This window comes from Suncus etruscus, chromosome 17 (assembly GCF_024139225.1).
Source record: "Suncus etruscus isolate mSunEtr1 chromosome 17, mSunEtr1.pri.cur, whole genome shotgun sequence".
Classification (NCBI taxonomy): domain Eukaryota; kingdom Metazoa; phylum Chordata; class Mammalia; order Eulipotyphla; family Soricidae; genus Suncus; species Suncus etruscus.
This window is the reverse complement of record NC_064864.1, coordinates 47,058,252-47,076,950: the sequence shown is the minus strand read 5'-3', so window position 1 is coordinate 47,076,950 and position 18,699 is coordinate 47,058,252. Positions and strand designations below refer to the sequence as shown.

The 18,699-nt window shown below is 42.4% G+C and overlaps 1 protein-coding gene across 2 annotated transcripts in view; it reads left to right on the top strand.

Annotated features, from left to right (window-relative positions):
• NT5C2 (5'-nucleotidase, cytosolic II) overlaps window positions 1-18,699 on the top strand; it is a 106,365-nt gene that overhangs the window by 45,598 nt on the left and 42,068 nt on the right. For both annotated transcript variants that reach the window (XM_049790866.1, XM_049790865.1), the window contains exon 3: window positions 11,228-11,301. In XM_049790866.1, coding sequence (XP_049646823.1) covers window positions 11,228-11,301 — 74 coding nt within the window. The remainder of the gene's footprint in view (window positions 1-11,227; window positions 11,302-18,699) is intronic.

Sequence of the window (18,699 nt, the reverse complement as noted above, 5' to 3'; positions counted from 1 at the left end):
CTCAAAGGCGTACCTTTTGGCTCTGTCTCAAGAGACCATAGGATTTGATGACTAAATTGACCCATGGTGGCCAAGTGCAAAGCAACCCATTGCTTTGGTTAAATATTTGGAAATCTGGGCCTGGAGAGATAGCACAGCAGCGTTTGCCTTGCAAACAGCCGATCCAGGACCAAAGGTGGTTGGTTCGAATCCGGTGTCCCATATGGTCCCCTGTGCCTGCCAGGAGCTATTTCTGAGCAGACAGCCAGGAGTAACCCCTGAGCACCGCCGGGTGTGGCCCAAAAACTCAAAAAAAAAATTTTTTTTTGAAAATTATCTTAAATTTAGTTTTCCATGCATGTCTTCACACTCGTTTTGTTTAAGATTTTTTTTTTTTTTTTTTTTTTTGTGGTTTTTGGGTCACACCCGGCAGTGCTCAGGGGTTACTCCTGGCTCCATGCTCAGAAATTGCTCCTGGCAGGCACGGGGGACCATATGGGACGCCGGGATTCGAACTGATGACCTTCTGCATGAAAGGCAAACGCCTTACCTCCATGCTATCTCTCCGGCCCCAACAAGCCAAGCCTTTTTTTTTTTTTTTTTTTTGGGTCACACCCGGCAGTGCTCAGGGGTTACTCCTGGCTGTCTGCTCAGAAATAGCTCCTGGCAGGCATGGAGGACCATATGGAACACCGGGATTCGAACCAACCACCTTTGGTCCTGGATCAGCTGCTTGCAAGGCAAACGCCACTGTGCTATCTCTCCGGGCCGTTTTGTTTAAGATTTTTAAATATTAGAGAATAATGTTATCATTCATGTTTTTTATTTATTTTTGGACCACATCCAGTGGCACTCAGGGATTACTTATAGCTCTGCTCAGAAATCACTTATGACAGTCTTGAGGGACCATATGGGCTGCCAGGGATTGAACCTGTGTCGGCCATGTGCAAGGCAAACAACCTACCCACTGTATTGTTGCTCTGGCCCCTTTAATTCATGTTTTTTTTTTGTGTGTGGTTTTTGGGTCACACCCGGCAGTGCTCAGGGGCCACTCCTGGCTCCATGCTCAGAAATTGCTCCCGGCAGGCACGGGGGACCATGTGGGACGCCGGGATTGACCTTCTGCATGAAAGGCAAACGCCTTATCTCCATGCTATCTCTCCGGCCCCTAATTCATGTTTTTATTTTAGAAGTCATTGGGGCTAGAGTGACAATAGAGCAAGTAGGTCACTTACCGTGAACAGGACTGACCTGTATATGACTCCTGAAATCTTATATGGTCCCCTGAGCACTGCTAGGAGTGCAGAGTGCAGAGTGCAGAGCCATGAGGAACCCTTCAGCATCGCCAGGTGTGGCCCAAGATCTCTTCTCCCCCAAAGGAAAAAAAAATCATTGAGTATATTTCAGTTTTATAAACCTATGATGCTATTCTCTGGTTCTAGTCTGATGGACAAAAGATAATCTCTTGATGATTATCCTCAGAAAATATTAAAGCAAATTAGTAAGAAGTTATGGTTGGGATTTATGAAAACAAAGATCAGTGCTGTTAAAATGACTTGTTTTGTGGCCACACCCAGCAGTGTTTTTTGTTTTTTTTTTTGTGGCTTCTTTGTTGTTATTTGTGTTTTTGGGCCACACCCTGCAGTGCTCGGGGGCTATTCTTGTCTCTAGGGAGTGATTCCTGGCATCTGCGGAGCTCCTTGACTGTGGTGCTGGGGTTCAGCCAGAATCAGTGGCGGGCAAAGCCAGCGCCTTCTCCCCTGCTGTATATTGTCTGGGCCTACTCCCTACTCTAGGCCACTGAGCTCCATCACAGGCCTCTGAACTTTCACATGTTAAAAATTAATTTTTTAATTTACTTTGGCTTTTGGGCCACACCTGGAGGTGGCTGAGACCATGTTTAGGGTCCACTTCCAGTGGCTTTTGGGGGATCATGTAGTACTTAGAATTGAGCTTGGAATTCCTGCAACATGTGCTCCAGCCTTTTACGCCATCTCGCTGTCCCTGAACTTTCAGCTTTTTGCTTTGTTTCGTGGCCACACCTGGCAGTACTCAAGGGTTACACCTGGCTCTGCATTCAGAAACCACTCCTAGCTGGATCAGGATGCTGGGGATCAAACCCAAGCTTTAAGGTTTTTGTTTTTGTTTTTGTTTTTTTTGGTTTTTGGTTTTTGGGTCACACCTGGCTGTGCTCAGAGGTTACTCCTGGCGCTGCACTCAGAAATCGCTTGTGGCAGATATGGGGGACCATATGGGATGCCGGGATTCAAACCATCAAACCACCGTCTGTCCGGGTTCAGCTGTGTGCAAGGCAAACGCCTTACCACTGTGCTATCTCTCCAGCCCCTTGAGCTTTAAGTTTTAAAAATGCATTTCATCACTGGAAAATCCTTGCCTTTATTTATTTTTTGGTTTTGCCACCAATGTGGCACCCTAGAGTCACTTCTGGCTCTGCACACAGAAATCAGTCCTGCAGGCTTGGGGGACCATATGGGATGTTGGAGATCAAACTCGGGTTGGCCATGTACAAGGCAAGCACCCTACCCACCATGCTATTGCTTCAGCCCCCAAATTCTTGCCTTTTTTATTTTTTTGTCACTCCTGGTGGTGGTCAGGGGTTACTCCTGAAGTCACTCCTGGCAGGCTCAGGGGACTATATATGGAATGCTGAAAATTGAATCAGGGTCTGTCTGTTATTGGCATGTGCAAGGCAAAAGCCCTACTGGTTGTGTTTTTTTTTTTTGTATGTGTGGTTTTTGGGTCACACTCAGCAGTGCTCAGGGGAAACTCCTGGCTCCAGGCTCAGAAATTGCTCCTGGCAGTCACAGGGGACCATATGAGACACCGGGATTCGAACTGATAACCTTCTGCTTGAAAGGCAAATGCCTTACCTTCATGCTCTCTCTCTGGCTCCAGCCCTACTGGTTTTTACTCTGGCCCAAAATTCTTTTTTTTTTTTTGGGGGGGGGGGTGGCGGCACACCTGACAGCGCTCAGGGATTACTCCTGGCTCCACACTCAGAAATTGCTCCTGGAAGGCACAGGGGACCATATGGGATGCTGGGATTCAAGCTACCGTCCTTCTGCATGCAAGGCAAATGCCCTATCTTCATGCTATCTCTCCGGCCCCTCAAAATTCTTTAAAAATAAATCTCTAAGCGTTTTTTCACTGAAGGTTGGAGACATACAGACTGAGTCTTGTCATTATGTTTAAAAAATGATAATTTGAGCTAGGGAGAGAATGCGGATGTCCACCTTGCATGTGCTCAGGCTTTTAAGTTTTGATCTTACCATTGCTTAAATCTCACTGTGACCCCGGCAGTGCCCTGGACCCAGGGACCAAACTCTCTCTGACCTATACAGCTGGACGGGTATCACCGAGTTGGCTAGAGGGCCCCTTGCTCCTTTTAAGAGGTCTCTCCAACCTAAAAGCTTGAATGGGCTAAAATTCGTATACTATCCAGTTCACCTTTAAAAGTATTTAAAAGTATACAGTGGAGTGATTTTAGTATGTCCACAGGTTGTGCATTAATTATAAACATTTCCATTTCCTTCAAAGATCCCATGTTCATTATGGCATAATTCCCTCATTCCCTTCTCTTTGCAGCCTGTGTCAAGCACTAACTATATTAAACATTTTTTTTTTTTTTTTTGGTTTTTGGGCCACACCCGGTGTTGCTCAGGGGTTGCTCCTGGCAGGCACTGGGACCATATGGGACACCGGGATTCGAACCAACCACCTTTGGTCCTGGATCGGCTGCTTGCAAGGCAAACGCCGCTGTGCTATCTCTCCGGGCCCTATATTAAACATTTAATATAATTTTTTTTGTTTGTTTGTTTTTGGTTTTTTGGGCCACACCTGGCGGTGCTCAGGGGTTACTCCTGGCTGTCTGCTCAGAAGTAGCTCCTGGCAGGCACGGGGGACCATATGGGACACCGGGATTCGAACCAACCACCTTTGGTCCTGGATTGGCTGCTTGCAAGGCAAATACCGCTGTGCTATCTCTCCGGGCCCCATTTAATATAATTTTAAGCTTCATGAAATGTATCTATTTATGTAAGACTATGGGGAAGTGTTGGGAAGGCAACAGATATTGTCCTCAGAAATTGTCACATAATTCTGTGGCATAAGCAGAATAATTTCTTGAAGATGTCTTTTTTTTTTTTTTTTTTGGTTTTTGGGCCACACCCGGCGGTGCTCAGGGGTTACTCCTGGCTGTCTGCTCAGAAATAGCTCCTGGCAGGCACGGGGGGACCATATGGGACACCGGGATTCGAACCAATCACCTTAGGTCCTGGATCGGCTGCTTGCAAGGCAAACACCGCTGTGCTATCTCTCTGGGCCCAAAGATGTCTTTTGAAATTTCTGCTGTGTCATGAAAAATTGGATAGAGAATTTGAAAAATGAGGTATTGGGAATTTCAGGAATTGTGAATAGCATAAGCAAAGCTGCGATATATCATGAAGAAATAGCAATAGTTCATTTGATTTCTTTTTTTTTTTTTTTTTTTTTTTGGTTTTTGGGCCACACCCGGCGGTGCTCAGAGGTTACTCCTGGCTGGCTGCTCAGATATGGCTTCTGGCAGGCACGGGGGACCATATGGGACACCGGGATTCGAACCAACCACCTTAGGTCCTGGATTGGCTGCTTACAAGGCAAACACCGCTGTGCTATCTCTCCGGGCCCGATTTCTTTTTTTTTAATCAGAGTTTATTCCTGGCTCCACATTCAGAAATCACTCCTGGCAGTGCTCAGGGACCATATGGGGTGCTGAGGACTGAACCTGGCTCAGCCGTGTGCAAGGCAATCACTGTTCTACTGATGATATTATCTCTCTTGCCCTCATTTTGATTTTTTAAAAGGTATTCTTTTGGTGGAGTTCCTTTCCCTTCCCTTTCTTTAACTAAAAGAAAAATTCTTTAATTGAATCACCACAAGATATTTACAAAGTTGTTAATGAATGAGTTTTAATCATACAGTGTCCACCCTTCACCAGTACACATATCCTGCCACCAATGTCCCCAGTTTTCCTTTCCCTTGCCTTTTCTCTGCCTGCCTCTGTGGCAGACATTCTTCCATTATTCCCCCACTCCACATTTTTTTTTTTTTTTTTTTTTTTTGGTTTTTGGCTCATACTGGCAGAGCTCAGGAGTTACTCCTGGCTCTTATGCTCAGAAATTGCTCCTGGGAGGCTCGGGGGACCATATGGGATGCCGGGATTCGAACCACCGTCCTTCTGCATGCAAGGCAAAAGCCTTACCTCCATGCTATCTCTTTGGCCCCCCCAAATTTTATTTTCTTTTACACTGTGTTTTGCAGTGTTGTTACTGAAGGGGTATCTATCGTGCATATCATTTTATTTAAAATGGAGGATTTAAAAAACTTAACTGGGCCCGGAGAGATAGCACAGCGGCGTTTGCCTTGCAAACAGCCAATCCTGGACCAAAGTTGGTTGGTTCGAATCCCGGTGTCCCATATGGTCCCCCGTGCCTGCCAGGAGCTATTTCTGAGCAGACAGCCAGGAGTAACCCCTGAGCACCGCCGGGTGTGGCCCAAAAACCAAAAAAAAAAAAAACAAAAAAAACAAAAAAACTTAACTGTTGCAAAACAATCTAACACCATTAAAAAAATGACAGAGAAGATACTACAGGGGTTACTACATGTCACTTACCTTGCATGCAGCCAAGTAAGGTTTGATTCCCTGCATCCCAAATGGTTCCCTGAGCTATCAGAAATCATCCCTGCATGCTCAGAGCCAGAGTAAGCCTCAAGCACCACCATGTGTGGCCCCAAAACAAGAGAAAACAAAATTATATAACTATGTATTATCATTGTATCACAATTATGCTATAAAATGGATGTTTTATTATGAACTATTTGACTACACTTACAAAACATTAAAAATGAATTGCTAGGAAAAATATGAGACAAAATGGAAGTCATTATTTTTCATTTGAAATGCCTCTCTGCCAAGTATCTTTAGAAGTCTTAAGTACTTAAAATTTCTGATTGTATCATGTCCTGGATTGGTAACAGCTGGTTAGACTGACTTTGGTCCACGGGCCACATTCGATACCACTGCTTCAAAGCAATGAATTTGGCATTAGTTCACCGAAAGAACAAATGGGAGAAAATAAGTGAAAAGTTAATGAGTATATGGATAAAGGTTAGCAAGGAGATGAGATGTAATATTTGAATTCCAGAGACACTTGGGAATTTAAATGGAAGATGATTTTGAGATGCTTTGAGGGAGTGGAAAGAATACAAGGTTATTAATTAAATTTTAGATTTGAGTGGAAAAATGAAACTGTAGAAAGAGCAACCATCTTGGGGAAAAAGAAACATTTTAAAGATAAAAATCGACATTATTGCATTTTCCTCAAGTAATAAAACATACAGAGACATATCATTTGTATTATAATCTCAATTTTCACTCTAAAGTACTGGAAACTTTTCTTTGATCACAACAGACTTTTGCAAATATAATTACACAAACCCGAACACGACCAAAACATTCCCAAGAAGCCTTTATACTTGTATTCTCAGTCTCACTTGTTGCCGTAACTGTTGCTGGGCGCTTTGCCAGGAAATTGTGACTCGGAGGCAGAGGGAGGAGTTAGGGATAAAGTTCCTCATTGCCAGAGAAATTCTATTCCAAATGGATCTGTGCGGAGCAACAGTGAAGTCCAATGACAAGTTAAATCAGACACAGAGGTGTCTTCTCCGACACTCGGCAAGATACATGCTGTCGAGAGGCCTGGTGCAGACTCAGTCTTTTTGAAGTTAGGTCCGAGTTACACACAGTAAAGTAATAGTAGGGAGGAATTTTGTTAATGTGACTTCGAGAACTATTTGACTCAGATAGTTTTCACACTTTGCAAAAAAACGACCACCAGTGACAGATGAGGTAATGCTGCTTTGAATTATGAGTTAAATGAAAACCATTAAGAGTTTGTTACTGTTTACAAAATTGCCAGTTTAGTAAATTGCATGTTCATGTTACTTATTTGTAAGAATATTAGATTCCCTAGTCTTAAAGCACATATATTAATATTCTTATTTGTTATGGTGAATATTGAATTTGTTTGGATGGAGCATCTTCAGATTTCATGGTATAGAATACTGCTCAGTGTCTTTGTACTTGTGTCTGATTTGAGTAACCCTGTGTGCCTCTTGAGAAATATTGCTCTTATTTGGGTTCAAAGATGGATTTTGCAGAGGATGTGGTATATAGGAATTGCTGACTGCTAATTGTGTTTCAAGTTGAATGTCTCATTCAATCATGTTTCTAGAGTGATTACCAAGTCTTAAAAGTTAATTTCATAAATGTATTCAAGATGTTTATCTCTTAAAAGACCGGCAGAGTATTTATTAGTTACTATTTTAGAAAAGTGATTTAAATTGCCATAGTCAACGATAGTTTAAGGTCCTGGGACCAGTTGAAATGTTTAGAAACTGCAGGTCAGTCTAATCTTTTTGTGTTCAATGTGCAGCACACTATTGGTTAAGATTTTAATTAATATGGCACCCAGTACTTTCTTTTGTGTAGCAGTAAAGAATAGCCATGAGTTTGAGGCCAAGAGATTACTCTCTCTTGAAAGCTATCCTGGAGATGGTATTTCTGGCTCTTGGCTGCCTCTCTGTTGAAGTCACTTTCATGCTTTCAGTGTTTGGGTATTTATTATTTTTGTAAATCTTTGCACATATATTATCAAGGTGCATTATAATAGAGGTTTACCATTTGCTAATAGAGCTTTGTTTATACATTTTAGATTTGATTTAATTTGCATACAAACTATATTTAATTCCCTTTGCCTTCTCCTGCCATGCTTTGTAACATAAAGCAATGCATATATGAGTTCTTTTATTTTATAATAGCTGATTAGAGGAGATGACAAAAGTGTCCCCCACTTTTGGGTTTTGTTTTTCTTTGGTTTTTGGTTTGGGGGCACACTTGGTGGTGTTCAGGACTAACTCCTGGTTTTGTGCTCAGTGGTCACTTCTGGCAGTGCTTGGGGATCATATACATGTAGTAACAGGGATCTATATTGAGTTGGTTGTGTGCAAAGGCAAGTTTCCTACCCTCCTGGTATTGCTCCTGCCCCAGGAGTGTTTTGCTTTTACATTTGGGAATTATTCCTCTTGGTGTGAGTATACTTAGTTTGAATGAACTAAGTCATCTTCAGACTTATTTTGGAGATGAAAAGAAGCTTCCCAGAAAACACCTGCATCTGGGAAACTTTTCCTAGCTCTAGCCACTATGCCACTATTCCCTGTAGGGCAGCTGCTAGAGTGCGATCCCAGAAGGAATCCTGCTCTGTAGTAGACCTGTGGGTGTTTGGAGTGGGCAGAGTAATCAAAGAAGGAAGATTGTAAACTGGGCAGATATTTAAGTAGTCGTCATTACTGGAGGGCAGTCAAGTTTTATGTTTTTTTTTTTATAGTCCATTTTCAGAGTTTGTATGTTATGATCTATATTTATAACCTTAAAAATCAGAAGAGGGGTTGTGGTGGCAGTTGTGAGGGTAAAGGCACATCTCGAATGCTCTACCCAGGTTGGATCCCTGGCACCCCTCAGTCTTGTGAGCCTGAGGTCCTCAAACACCTGTAGAGTGGCTGGTGACTCCCAGCACGTTAGGGCCACAGAGCTGAGCAGCTTTCCATGTTTAGGCTCTGGCGTTGAAGGGTCTCTCACTGCTCCTAAGTACCACTGGGAGGTCTTCCCCCAAAAAGCGTGGAGTTACCCACATTTTAATCTCTTCCCTGGTCAAGAAAGGGTCTGGTAAATTCTTGCTAGGCTTATTGCTGGTTCTTTTCTCCCTTTAGCAGTGATGAAGTGGTCTTAGTGGTATCTTCTGTTGCCTTGTGCCTGAAAACGACTTACTTTGATTCTGTTTGAATCAAAGCAATTAAAAAAAAAATGTGGTCCCAAACATGTCTCTTATGGATTATATCACAAGGAAGAAAAATACTCCCAAGTTGATTTCTTGCCAGAATTCCCAGCAAATATTTTAAGCATGTCAGCTGTTTGATGTCAGTATCTGCTTATGGATTTGCTCCAGTTGGCCCCAGCCTGAATTGAGACTGTTGGAAAAGCCCATGTCTCGGTGCAATATTTCCTTTGTAGAGTTAGAACCATGTGTGCCTTACCCTTGTTGGGCCTTGTTGGCTCAGTGGTAGAGTTGCCTGCCTTGTGGGCAGGAGGCCAACCATTCAATCTCTGTCACATGCTGAATGTGATCTCTGGTTTCATGACAAAAGTTTGATTTCTGGCACATTGAAACTACACAGAAAACCACACTTTTCTGCTGTACTCGATTGACCAGTTATGAGGTCTTAAGTCACATTGCAACAGTAAAACAACAAAGGGAGGATTTATGTGACTTGGAAAGGGTGTTAATAAAATAGATGTTTGAGCTGTAAAGACCGTTTTGATGAAATGGAGAATCATAATGATGATAAATTTGGAGGCTGTGGAGTATTTAAGGAAAGGTTGAAAAGGGGCTGGAGCGATAGGGTACTTACCTTGCACGCAGCTGACCCAGGAGGATGAACCTGGGTTTGATCCCCGGCGTCACATGGTCCCCTGAGCCAGGAGCGATTTCTGAGCACAGAGCCAGAAATAACCCCTGAGCATTACTGATTACCGGGTGTGGGTCCCCCCAAAAGAAAAGGTTGAAAAGAAGGAGCCTATAACTCGTGTTCTCTCTCTCTCTACCCCAGCTCCTTCCCTCCTATTTTTTAAATTGGAATCTCGCAAAGACCAGGAGTCTCAAACACAAATCTCTTACTATTTATTGTATTCTTCAGTTATTCATCATTTTCCAGTAGACTGTTTTCTTGGGGAAAGAAAGTATAGTGAAAGTAATCGTTTTCAGTTTCTAGAGGATAAAACTTCTGAACTAAAAGGAAATCTGTAAATACTATCTTCAATTAAAATGTTTCGAGAAAATTACGAAAAATTTCCTGATTTGGAATAGTACATCCATTCTGAAATGAAAGCTTTTCTGTAATTGTGTGTGTGTGTGTGTGTGTGTGTGAGAGAGAGAGAGAGAGAGACAGAGAGAGAGAGAGAGAGAGAGAGAGAGAGAGAGAGAGAGAGAGAGAGAGAGAGAGAGAGAGAGAGAGAGAGAGAGATTAATTTCTGGTGGTGTTGGTGTCTGCTTTGTGCTGGTGTTGAGGTTTGGTATCTATTCTGGAATTAGTCCCAGTTATGTGTAGGGACCCATGTGGTATGAAATATTGAACCCTGGGCTCTTGCATGCAAAGCATTCCCTTCCACCCTTTGGACAATCTTCCTGGCCCTTGCATTAAAATGTAAAATTAACTTGAATAAAATCTTTTATAAGCTCTTGACTATTCTATCAGATACAATATAGACTACTCATTCCTGTAGTACTTATTTATATATTACCTTCAGAGTAGAAAACAGATGGATCTTTTGCAGTTCCTGGTGCAGTCAGTCACTCTTTAGACTATTGATCTAGATGCGTCTCTCAGTCTTTCTCCCACATGGCACTTTTCTGACCTTGTTTCCTTCTTTGGAGCTCTGGTCCTACATGTAGTCCTGAGTCTAGGGTTGTGCCTCCTCCCCATTTATGTAATTTTCTCCTGTGTTCCCCTGGAAAATTCTGGTGACCCAAAGGAGCCATATGGTTTCGGGTTGAGAAAAGCTGACCTGATCATGGCATCTTAAATTTCATCTGCTCACCACTTTTTTTGGTGGTGGGTGATAGTGGGGTGAAGGTGGTTTGAACAATATTCCTGGCTCTGTGCTCAGGGCTCGCTACTGGTAGGCTTGGGAAACTATAAGTTTTATAAGTTTCATGTTTGACTGAATTCTCTAAGGATAGAGATTATAGTATATAACGTGAAAAAAGGTATTCATTTGATGACTGCCACGTTGTAATACATGGCATGTGTTTGTGTATGCATATAAATTGATCCGAATATGCTGAAATTGTCCAGCAGCTATATTTAGTATTTGCCATCTGAAAGGAGAGCTGATTATCTGAAGTCTTGAGTTCATGGCATTGTTGATACTAAGACACAGTAAGGAAATCCACATATATGTTTGTGTAATACCATTTTCCTAATGGTATAAAGACATGAATAATTTTTGTCATGAATCTTAATACTGGCATTTAAATGAGATATAGAAAGCCAGATAATTCCACTAAGATTTTAAGAAATTTTTTTGGTTTCATTATTAATTGGGTTATCATTTTTTTTACTTCTTATTTTTTAGGGTATTTGTGAACCGAAGTTTAGCCATGGAAAAAATTAAGTGTTTTGGTTTTGATATGGATTATACACTTGCTGGTGAGTACCATTTTCTCAATGCTTAAAATGACTGTTCTGAATTCTAACAGTGGGTTTGTGGTGAACAACTCAGCAAATACTTGCTGATTTCATCCTAGATGTAGCTGCCACAGTCTCCTAATAGCAGGATACATTGTTATTTGTGAACCTTAACTTTAATAAATTATCATATGTCCTTGATATTTGCTTTGTGCAGATAGGTAGAATAAATACTAAATCAAGAGACCCTGGTTAAGAAATGACATGGTGAAATTATAATCAATGTGTAAAATTGGACCCATTATTTAAAGTTTTCATTCCTTAAGGTTTTCATTTAAGATGAAATTTTATCTCTCTTGTTCTACCACAAGATCAGTTTTTATTTATTTGTTTGTTTTTGGGTTACATCCAGTAATGTTAGTGGTTACTACTAGCCCTGTACTCAGGAATCACTCCTGGCAGGCTTGGAGGGATGCTGGAATTGAACTTGGGTCAGGCTCAGTACATAGCAAACACCCTACCCACTATACTATTCCTCCAGCCCTCTTTTTTTTTTTTTGTTTTGGAGTCATACCTGGCAGTGCTTAGATTCACTTCACTCCCAGAAGTTCTTGGGGAACCACGGGGGCCAAATCTCAAACCCCAAGCCCAGGGTGCTTGCATACACTCCACAAGGTTAACTTTTATTAGTTAAAAAAGATATATGGGGCCAGTGAGGTGGCGTTAGAGGTAAGGTGTCTGCCTTGCAAGCACTAGCCAAGGAAGGACCATGGTTCGATCCCCCCGGCGTCCCACATGGTCACCCCAAGCCAGGGGCAATTTCTGAGTGCTTAGCCAGGAGTAACTCCTGAGCATCAAATGGGTGTGGCCAAAAAAACCAAAAACCAAACAAAACAAAAAAAGATATAATGTTGTGTTAAGGGCAAGTGAAAAATGTATTTGCTTTCCGTTGAAATGTATATACACACTGTGAGTTTTTGTTCGTTATTAAGATACTTTTTTTTTTTTTTTTTTTTTTTTGGTTTTTGGGCCACACCCGGCAGTGCTCAGGGGTTACTCCTGGCTGTCTGCTCAGAAATAGCTCCTGGCAGGCACAGGGGACCATATGGGACATCGGGATTCGAACCAACCACCTTTGGTCCTGGATCAGCTGCTTGCAAGGCAAACACTGCTGTGCTATCTCTCCGGGCCCAAGATACTTTTTTTTTTTTTTTCTGGAGTTGTAGTCACACCTGACAGTATTCAGGAGCCACTCCCAGCTCTGTCCATACTTGGAGGCCTCTCCTGATGGTGCTTGGGATTGAACCCAGGTTTTTTTGCATGCAAAACATGTGCTCTGGGGCCGGAAAGATAGCACAGCAATAGTTCGCTTGCCTTGTACACATCTGATTCAGGATGGACAGTGGTTCAAATCCCGGCATTCCATATGGTCCCCCAAGCCTACCAGGTGTGATTTCTGAGTGCAGAACCAGGAGTAACCCCTGAGCGCCGCCAGGATGGCCCAAAAACCAAACCAAAACCAAAAACACGTGCTCTGCCTATTGACCGATCACTTTGACTTTACAAACTTCAGCACTGTTGTTTTTGTTTGTTTGTTTGTTTGTTTTTTCTTTTAGTTTTTGGGCTACTCCTGGTGGTGCTCAGGGGTTACTCCTGCCTTTCTGCTCAGAAATAGCTCCTGGCAAGCATGCGGGACCATATGGGACGCCGGGGATTCGAACCAACCACCTTAGGTCCTGGGTTGGCTGCTTGCAAGGCAAACGATACTGTGCTATCTCTTCGGCCCACAACTGTTGTTTTTTTCCCCCCTTCTAATCTCTCAAATATATTTTATTGTTGTTGTTTTTTTTAGGGAGTCATACTCAGCAGTCACACCTGACAGTGCTCAGGGTTTACTCCTGGCTCTGTGCTCAGAAATCACTCTGACAGGCTTGGGGGACATATGGGTTGCCGGGGATCAAACCTGGGTCGGTTGTATGCAAGGCAAATGACTTCCTGCTGTGTTATTGCTCTAGCCCCAATCTCTCAAATATATTTTAAAGACTCCGCGTATTAGTATTTTTAATATCTTTTCAAAGAGAATGAAAAGAAATGGAGATAGTAGGATTAGGCATCATACAGTGGTACTGTAGTTCAGTCTCAAAATTATGAAATTCTTCCCCATTTTTTATAGTCTGGTGATGATGTCATTTAGTTTAAGAAGTAATGATCAGGGGCCGGGCGGTGGCGCAAGAGGTAAGGTGCCTGCCTTGCCTGTGCTGGCCTTGGACGGACCGCGGTTCAATCCCCCGGTGTCCCATATGGTCCCCCAAGCCAGGAGCAACTTCTGAGCGCATAGCCAGGAGTAACCCCTGAGCGTTACCAGATGTGGCCCAAAAACCAAAAACCAAAAAAAAAAAAAAAAAAAAAAGTAATGATCAGGGCCGGATAGATGGCAAGGAGGTAGAGAGTTTGCTGTGCACGCAGAAGGACAATGGTTCAAATCCCGGTGTTCCATATGGTGCCCTGAGCCTTCCAGGAGCAATTTCTGAGCATAGAGCCAGGAGTAAACCCTGTGCACTGTCAGGTGTGACACCCCCCCCCCAAAAAAAAAAGTAATGATGAGGGATTGGTTAATAATGTGTTTGTTATATGCATTCATGTATATCTTTTCTAAAACACACTTTAGATGATACAACTCTATAAAAACTGAAAAGCCTACCTACTGTATTACTGCTCTGGTGCCTCATTTTGTTTTTGTTTTTTTGGGTCACACCCAGTGATACTCATGACATACTCCTGGCTCTGCACTTAGGAAGCAAGATAGTATTTATAGACTTAAACCTACTGGTAATGGCATAAAGTGACAGTAAAAAAGGAAATAGGTTTTCAAAAAAACACCAAAACAAAACTGAGCTTAGTTTGTTCAAAAATGTTTTAAGAGTTAACTCCAAGGGCTGAGTTTATCCTTTGCAATGAGAGGCCTTTGTTCAATTCCTGGCACCTCATGGATTCCTGAATATTGCTGGGAACATCCCCGAAGCACAGAGTCAGGAGTAGCCCTTAAGCACCACTAAAGAGACAAAAACAAAGAAAAAAGTATCAGAAGGCAGATATTATTATGTTGTCCCCACTTTTTTTTTTTTTTTTTCGTTTTTTGGGTCACACCCGGCAGTGCTCAGGGGTTACTCCTGGCTGTCTGCTCAGAAATAGCTCCTGGCAGGCACGGGGGACCATATGGGACACCAGGATTCGAACCAACCACCTTTGGTCCTGGATCAGCTGCTTGCAAGGCAAACGCCGCTGTGCTATCTCTCCGGGCCCTTTTTTTTTTTTTTTGGGTCCCCACTTTTTTTTTTTTGGCCATAACTGCCTGTGCTTAGTCTTGGCTACGCTCAGGGCCATGAACTATATGGGGTGTCAGCCACATGCAAGGCAAGTGTCCTACTTTCTGTACTAGAGCTCCGGCCCCAGGTTGTCCCCCCATTTTTTTGTTTTTTGTTTTTTGTTTTTTGTTGTTTTTTTTTTTTTTGTTTTGTTTTTGGTTTTTGGGCCACACCCGTTTGACACTCAGGGGTTATTCCTGGCTATGTGCTCAGAGATCACCCCTGGCTTGGGGGACCATATGGGACACCGGGGGATCGAACCGCGGTCCATCTGCTTGCAAGGCAGACACCTAACCTGTAGCGCCACCTTCCCGGCCCCAATCCCCCCATTTTTTTAAGTGGCTGTCAGCCCAATGTTAAGAGTGGTCAGAATTTGTATTCTAAGTATACAAGCTTGTGTGTGTGTTTTGTTTAAATAAAATGGTTAAGAAAGTCATTAGGTCGTGTTTCATTCAGAGAATTATTGGAAGTATCTTACAAAACTATTAAGATACATAAAACAAATTGAAGCTGTTCTTAGGAGCTATAATAGAAGGTATTGTTTTAGGAGTTTTAGGAGTTTATTAAGTGATCAGTAAATCAGAATATTAGTGGCTTCTTGATCACATTTTATTGCCTTAAAACACCTTTCTTGGGCCCGGAGAGATAGCACAGCGGCGTTTGCCTTGCAAGCAGCTGATCCAGGACCAAAGGTGGTTGGTTCGATTCCCGGTGTCCCATATGGTCCCCCGTGCCTGCCAGGAGCTATTTCTGAGCAGACAGCCAGGAGTAACCCCTGAGCACCACCGGGTGTGACCCAAAAAACCCAAAAACAAACAAACAAACAAACAACTTTCTTTTTCTATAAAAAGATAAACCTTTTATTTGTTTATTTATTTATTTGTTTTTTGGGTCACACCCAGCAGCGCTCAGAGGTCACTCCTGGCTCTATGCTTAGAAATCACCCCTGGCAGGCACAAGGGACTATATGGGATGCCAGAATTCGAACCACTGCCTTCTGCATGAAAGGCAAATGCCTTACCTCCATGCTAATTCTCTGGCCCCAAACCTTTTATTTTATTATTATTTTTTAAATTTAAATCACTGTGAGAGTTGTTAATAGTTGAGTTTGGGTCATCCAATGTTCCATCACTCATGCCCTTTTTTATAGATGATATTGAGGACCTTGGTCCATGTGTTTACTCTGAAATATATGTTTGAGCATATATATATATACACATATAAAAATTAAGCATTTTATATATATATACATATATATATGTGTATGTATATATATATATATATATATAAAAAATGCTTAATTTTTTTTTTAGCCATTGCTGGGGAGATAGTTTAGTAATGGAGTACATCCTCTTCCCACATGTGTGACCCTGGGTTTAATCCTGGCACCACACACACAAACACAAATGAAAAGTTTTGAATAATGATAATTTATAGTGATCTATAATTTTTATTTTTATTTTATTTTATTTTGGTTTTTGGGTCACACCCGGCAGTGCTCAGGGTTACTCCTGGCTCTATGCTCAGAAATCGCTCCTGGCAGGCTTGGGGGACCATATGGGATGCTGGGATTCGAACAACCGACCTTCTGCATGCAAGGCAAACACCCTACCTCCATGCTATCTCTCCAGCCCCATGATCTATAATTTTAAATCCATAAACTCCCCCTCTTAATCCAGGACTTAAGTTCCTGAAGGGGTAGGTCTTTTTACAGCAGACCTCTTGGAAATACTGCACCATTCTAATGGGTCTCTGTTGGTTGAAAAATACTGTGACTCTTCACTTCAGAAAATAAGCTTGTCTTGGGGCCGGGCGGTGGCGCTCGAGGTAAGGTGCCTGCCTTACCTAGGAGACGGACCGCGGTTCGATCCCCCGGCATCCCATATGGTCCCCCAAGCCAGGAACGACTTCTGAGCGCATAGCCAGGAGTAACCCCTGAGCGTCACCGGGTGTGGCCCAAAAACCAAAAACCAAAAAAAAAAAAAGAAAATAAGCTTGTCTTTATATGCAGATCTTTCCTGTTTCCTTGAGTAATGTTCATTGAATTTATTTGTGAATAACATTTGATTATTTAAAAACAAGTCATATCTTTGAAATACTAGGTACTTTTAATTAGAAAAAATGTGCCAGAGAGAAGCAGTGTGTAGAGAGGTAGGACTAAAACAAGTGGTTGTTTAAGAAAGCTTTAAAGTGGGGCTGGGGAGATAACGTTTACCTTAGCCTTAGACGCAGAAGAACGGTGGTTCGAATCCCGGCATCCCATATGGTCCCTCGAGCCTTCCAGGAGCGATTTCTGAGCGTAGAGCCAGGAGTAACCCCTGAGCACTGCCAGGTGTGACCCCCCCCCCCCCCAAAAAAAGAAAGCTTTAAAGTATTTTTTTTTTCTTTTTGGGCCACACTCTGTGATGCTCACGGGTTACTCCTGGCTATATGTTCAGAAATTGCTCCTGGCTCGGGGACCATATGGGACGCCATGAACCAAGGTCCGTCCTAGATTGGCCCCGTGCAAGGCAAATGCCCTACCTATGTGCTATCCCTCCGGCCCCACTTTAAGTATTTTTTGATGATTATTCACAATTACAGTATTACAAAAATTACAATAAATGTACTTGTCCCCTGAATGTAAAGTCTTCAAGGGGATTTCTATTTATTTCAAAATAATCTCTCTGCAAGCCTGGGCATGTCACTCCCTCAGAGCAATTTAAATATTATTTGCAGCTTTTGCTTTATTTGCCTGCATTCTCATTGACCTCTTAAATAACTACTCAGGGCACTGCCTACCCACTCACCTATCTCTCTGGCTCCATTTTGCCCATTTTTTTGATTGGATGTGTTGCCGAAAGCCTGCCCAGTACCTAGCAGTGAACAGTTTGGGGTCTACATTTTAGCCTACCAGTTTAATAATCTTGATACTTCAGTTTACCCAGTAATATACTCATTATCAAACAAAATTCTTTGAAATACGAACTTAATTTAAAAAGTTAACATTGGGGCCGGGCGGTGGCGCTAAAGGTAAGGTGCCTGCCTTGCCTACGCTAGCCTTGGACGGACTGCGGTTCGATCCCCCAGTGTCCCATATGGTCCCCCAAGCCAGGAGCAACTTCTGAGCACATAGCCAGGAGTAACCCCTGAGCATTACCGGGTGTGGCCCAAAAACCAAAAAAAAAAAAAAAAAAAGTTAACATTGAAGAGTACATTACATATAATGCATACCTTTACAGTATATAAATTGTTTGCTAAATGTATATATCTTTGTAACCATAATTAAGATATTTAATTTGTTTTTATTTAGTTAGAAAATTACAGAGCTGTTCATGATCCTGTTTGCCTCTCATCCACCAGTCTGCTTTGATGAGAGGCAATGTTTTTTTTTTTTAGTGATTTTGCACTGTAATTTCTCGTACTGTTGCTGGTAGTTTTTCATATATATGTAACATTTTACCACCTTTCAGCACCACCTCCCTTCTGGCTGAATGCTTCCTTTCACCATAGACTTTGCCTCCTTCTGTCCTGTCTCCAGCCTCCTCAAGTGGCATGTTTCCATTGCCTTTGGGCATTCATTAGCCCACCATTATATTTCTTTGTATTCACATAGGAGAGATCATTCTATGTAGGTCTCTCTCCTTTTGACTAGCTTCAATCAGCATGTACTCTCTCCAGGTTCCTCATTGTAGCAGCAAATTGCCTAACTTCCTGCCTTCTTCCCTCCACCCTCCCTCCTTCCCTCCTTCCTTCCTTTTTTTTTTTTTTTTTTGGTGGGGGGAGGTTGTACCTAGCAGTGCTCAGGAGTTACTCCTTGTTCTGTGCTCAGGAATCACTCCTGGTGATGCTGGGGGCTGGAGGAAGGTCCATATGGGATGTTGGCGATTGAACCCATATAAGCCATGTGCAGGGCAAACTCCCTACCCACTGTGCTATCTCTCCAGTCCTATTTTGCCCCCCTTTTTTGGGGGGAGGATTGGATAATTAATTTGTTGTGAGCATGTTTTTTTGTGATTTACTGTGCTGTTGCATTCTTAGAGAGTATAGCAATATTTTCTTGTTCTCTGGGGCT